Genomic DNA, 4,808 nt, shown 5'->3' with positions numbered 1-4,808 from the left:
TGGTCAATAGCATATGGCAATACGTAACCTTCAAAATCAGTAACACGTGGATCTACACTATCCGAAACCTTTTTCGCCTATAAATACATCTCATTCAACATCCTATCCGGCTCTTCCAATCGATACAAAAATACCCATTTAAAGAAAACCAGCACATCAGAGGACCCAAATGATACCGATGAGGATCCATCCAAAGTCTCACTGAACCAACCCAACTGCACAGCAGACGATCATTTGGTACTCTCCTGTCGATGATCCTCACTTTTCCCTTCTACCGTCGCATTATGTCCGCTATGGTGAATCCTTGCCTCGCCGGAGCTGGCCTGGGTGGGGGCGGCGGTTGGGGTGTGGGTGCTCTGGGAGGCCGGGAAACCTCTTCCTCTCGTTCCCTCTCTCTGTTCTGCTCGAGTTCCCGTTCCCTTTCCCTCTCCCGCTCTTGCAGCTCCAGGAGCACCCTCGAGGGACCCGGTGACCCAATTCTCCGTCTGTATGAGGTGAGAATCAGTGGTGTCTGGGGCGGATGCGCCGATGGTGGGTTCTGAGTGACCGAGTGACCGAGTCCTGCACTTGTCACGGTCGACGGTTTCGTGGTGGGTAGAAGGTCTCTCCTGATCTGGAGCTGAGGTCTCTGGGGAAGAGAGGACGTGGAGGATGGCTGTGGGGCGCCAGAAGACCCTTGGGATGGGTACGGGGCTGAAGAAGCGGCCGGCAGGGAGGAATTCGTGGACGTAGACGTGGAGGACGATGATCCTGGCTCTGGACAGTCCTCCTCGGGACTGTCGTCGTCCCTCAGGGCTTCTTCCAAGGCCTCGGGGGGCACGTCCCCTACCGCGTGGGTCAACGCGTGCCTCCTCAGGTCGCAGTTCCTGCGGAATACCTTGCCGCAGGAGGTGCACTCGTACGGCTTGTGGTCCGTGTGGGTGAGGAGGTGAGTTTTCAGATTACTACGCTGGTTGAAACTACGGGCGCAGACGGGACACTTGTGCGGGGACTCCTCCATGTGGAGGATCTTGTGCACCGCTAGGGTGCGGCTCTGGCAGAAACCCTTGCCGCACTCGCCGCATTTGAAGGGCTTCTCTTTACTGTGGATGTACCTGGAAGACAGAAAACGTGAAAGAAAACGGATTCTAATATTACTGGTGCACTTTTCAGGAAATGTTTGAATCAGCGGTTTTGAAGTTTCTTTAAATTTTCTGGAAGCTAATTTTAATGCCTCGGGTTTTTGGTAAAATTATGTTAATGTCTTAATTTTTTTTAGCGGTGATATCCCTTTGTGGGTATTCCGTTACTCTTGGTCTCGATCGTAAAATACATGTATTTTGTATATATGGTAATGATTGTGACAACAAATGTCATGTAATTCTATCATTTTTGTATTATGAAGTTTCAGATTAGATAACCTCTTTAATGTAATTATAGTTATTGATCCAACGTGACTGAAGAATAAAAGGATTTACGCCAGTATAAAAAATATTTAAGGAAAAAGATATTCACCGGCGAACGAAACATGAGTTTAAACAATGCGAGGACCGTGTCATGGAAAAAATTCAGATGGAAACCATAAATCTGAAAACTATATATGAAAATTAGACCGTAAAGTCATAAATGTATTACATGGAATTACTGTAACCAATGTATGAAATAATAAATCGACATTTCAATTATATTGTGTGAAAGTACTTTCTGCTGTGTATCGTAAAATGAAAATACAATATAAATCTGTAAGTTGTTTAGGCGGTTACATAACTGGCCTATATCGTAGATATTCAGTTCATTCAATTTTTTCTGATTATCACGATTTTAAGATTACCCTTATTTTACCTTACCATGAGTATTACAAGGAGATTTCCTTAACAAAACGCCTTCTTTTTTCACGCGATACGAAAATAGCTCGTTTGACCCTTTCGTTACTAACAAAGGAAGGCACGGAAGTGCCCCCTCTGATTTTGATGAAACTTCGTATGTCTGTTAAGCAGTCAAGAATAAAGCATACCTATTTTTGTTTATCGGCTGAGGCGCGACTTTAAGGGGTGCAACCACCCCTCGAAGTTTCAACCCGAAAGTACTATCTCGAAAACCAGAGGAGATACATGAAAACTTCTAATGGACGAGAATTGAGGTTTTTTATGTAGAATAATATGGTACCAACAAATTGTCCAAAATATAGTTTGTTTATAACAAAAAAATTTCGGATCGGAACTTCGAGGGGTGGTTTCACCCCTTAAAGTTGCGTCTCAGCCGATCAAAAAATACGTATCCCTTATTTTTGACTGCTTAACAGACATACGAAATTTCATCAAAATCGTAGGGGGACACTTCCGTGCCTTCCCTTGTAAGACTGACTATAGTCACTCTACGTCGACCGCTTTGTGTATTCTAAAGATGACTATGGTAACCTGTAAACATTTCGCATTACAGTGAGTGATCAAATTATTATATCCAACTGCATAAATTCAAGATTTTATCACATAACCTAAGTGTCCCCTCTTTGTATATTTTTAATCGGCAATTGTTAATTAAAAATTATCTAGTATAAAAGCTTTGATATTGTAATTTTATTTGTACGCAAACCCAACAAGCATGTTTTGTGTATTGCGACTCTAATAATTTCATAACACACTGTAGTTAAGAATTTACTTAAATATAATTGATTACATGCATTAATTAACCAGATGTTACACTGTTTGTGGCAAAGTGGGTAGTCTTACAAGACAACTGTCCCGTACATTGGTAGCATACTGGCGGCCAACTCTGTTGGGCCCAGAAAGGGGCCCATAAAAAAAAACCCCAGAGGGGTTAATGCTCGTACGTCTAGCTTCTAGAACAGGGCTTCTTAAACTGTGGGTTGCGTCCCCATATGGGGTTGCGTAACAGAATTTGGGGGTCGCAAAAATATCGACTAACTCTGAAAAACGTCAAAGATCTCCTGCGCCCGACAGTATCAAATATTCAGCCAAGGTTTAACTCTTTATGCAAAAATAAACAAGCACATCCATCTCATTAGTAGCCAAATTTTCTTTTGTCTTGATAAATGGTAATAAGATGTAAAATTATAAGTAGACCAAAGAATTCATTGGAATTAAATTTCTTGGATTTATAGTCAGTTAATGTTTTGCGTGTATATTTATTTTATGTACTTACTATACAGGGTGCGGCATTTAAGTTGACACATGGAAATATCATAAAAACAAAGCATTTCATAAGAAAGTATTTTAGACAAAAGTTGTTTGATTCTGAGGGGGAAAGTGACTGACATTATTTATTTATAATCTGGTGAACGTTCTGAAAGTCATTTGAAGGTCAACTACATTTTTTTAAATGGATATAAAGTTTGTTAAAGGAACTACAATTAAAAAACGTTTGAGACAAAAATTGTTTTCTTTTGCGTGGATTAATGATCTGTTCAAAAAGATATAGGTATTCATTTAACAAAACCAAGTTCACCCTAAAATAACCTTCAAAATGTCCACCAGATTAAAAATAAATAATGTCATTCTCTATCCCCTCAAAATCAAACAACTATTGTCTAAAATACTTTCTTATGAAATGCTTTGTTTTCATGATATTTCCATGTGTCACCTTAAATGCCGCACCCAGTATATCCAGGGTCGCGTTCCATTTTCTCGGGCGAAAAGGATTCGCAAGTGGAACAAGTATAGGAAATCCTGTTCTAGAACAACACTCGGCACAACTACTAAGAAACAAATACCTATGATCTCTCAGGTGATCTTGCCTCCTGAAAGCCTTGCCGCAAATGTCGCACGAATACGGCCGCTCGTCCGTGTGTGTTCTTTCGTGTATCAGTAAGTTATACGATTTCGTGAACTGTCGATTACAGAACTTGCAGATAAATTGTTTCTTAGGCCTGGACGCTCTGCCTGGCGCTCTCAGCAGTCTCCTGTCCAAATGCTGATGGGCCAGAGGACCGCCAGGTGGATACAGAGCTGAACCAGCTGGGAAGGGTCCGGTGAACACTGGGTAGCCTGGTGGTGGTTCCAGAAGAGGTGGCGGAGGAAGCAGAAGAGCCCTAGCGGCCAACTCTTTCCTCTTGTCAGCCATCATAGCCATGATTTCGTAACTGGACGAGGACTTTCTGGCGACTGAGGTCTCTGCGCTGACCTCGTGGTCCGAACTGGACGTTGTGGACGACGAGGGCGGTGGCCCGGTTAAATGGGGATGCATTTCGCCTGGGTACGGCGCCAAGTGCAACCTTGACGGCACGACGGGCACGAACGCCGAGGATTCACGGTGGTGAGGGTGACCCAAACCAGCTACCAGGCCGTGTCGATGGTGGTGATAAGCAGCCAGGGCGCTAGACGGGTCGAAACCTCTGGAGGTCGATTGAGCCGCGGATCCTGAGGATGACGCACCTGAAGAGGGAGCTGACCTTGGCGATGGTCCAAGGCTCGAGTCCCGACCTCTGCTCGTCTCTTCCGAGACCGTGGCCGAGGCCGAGGCCGACGACGCCATGATGTCCGTCGGCATACCGATGACACCTGGAATTCAAATCAGCCCCCGTCGTGATCGGTCAGATTCGACATGCTTCTTTGCGATTCTTGAATGAATACGGAATCGGGAGAATACTATTAGGTGTACCGATAAGTAATTCACTAGGGTTGCAGTAAGGGTGTAGTAGAATTTAAATTCAAAACACTTTCCCGATTTCTTGTTCAGTCGAAATGCCTTTGGATGTTGGTGGAAAATAATAAATAGCATACATGTTTGAGTTCATTCTGAGAAAATATATACTTATTGGTACATTTAATGTACGGCAGGAGTAACGAACACAATTGCGTATTGATTTGAAT

The 4,808-nt window shown here is 43.4% G+C and overlaps 1 protein-coding gene across 1 annotated transcript; it reads right to left on the bottom strand.

Moving 5' to 3' along the window:
* Positions 1 to 234: 234 nt before the first annotated feature.
* Positions 235 to 4,488, bottom strand: LOC107190485 (protein bowel). Its single transcript, XM_015579294.1, has 2 exons — positions 3,710 to 4,488; positions 235 to 1,094 (listed from the first exon to the last, which is right to left on the bottom strand). Exons 1-2 carry the CDS (start codon positions 4,483 to 4,485, stop codon positions 272 to 274), a joined length of 1,599 nt encoding a protein of 532 aa, XP_015434780.1. The 5' UTR covers positions 4,486 to 4,488; the 3' UTR covers positions 235 to 271.
* Positions 4,489 to 4,808: the final 320 nt, after the last annotated feature.

Source organism: Dufourea novaeangliae, unplaced genomic scaffold (assembly GCF_001272555.1).
Source record: "Dufourea novaeangliae isolate 0120121106 unplaced genomic scaffold, ASM127255v1 scaffold193, whole genome shotgun sequence".
Classification (NCBI taxonomy): domain Eukaryota; kingdom Metazoa; phylum Arthropoda; class Insecta; order Hymenoptera; family Halictidae; genus Dufourea; species Dufourea novaeangliae.
This window is presented reverse-complemented; position numbering and strand designations above follow the sequence as displayed.

Coding starts and splice junctions, on each gene's coding strand:
- LOC107190485 (XM_015579294.1), bottom strand. CDS start 4,485: ATGCCGACGGACATCATGGCGTCGTCGGCCTCGGCCTCGGCCACGGTC. Junction 1,095..3,709: donor GATCACCTGAGAGATCATAG/GTATTTGTTTCT, acceptor TCTGTCTTCCAG/GTACATCCACAGTAAAGAGA.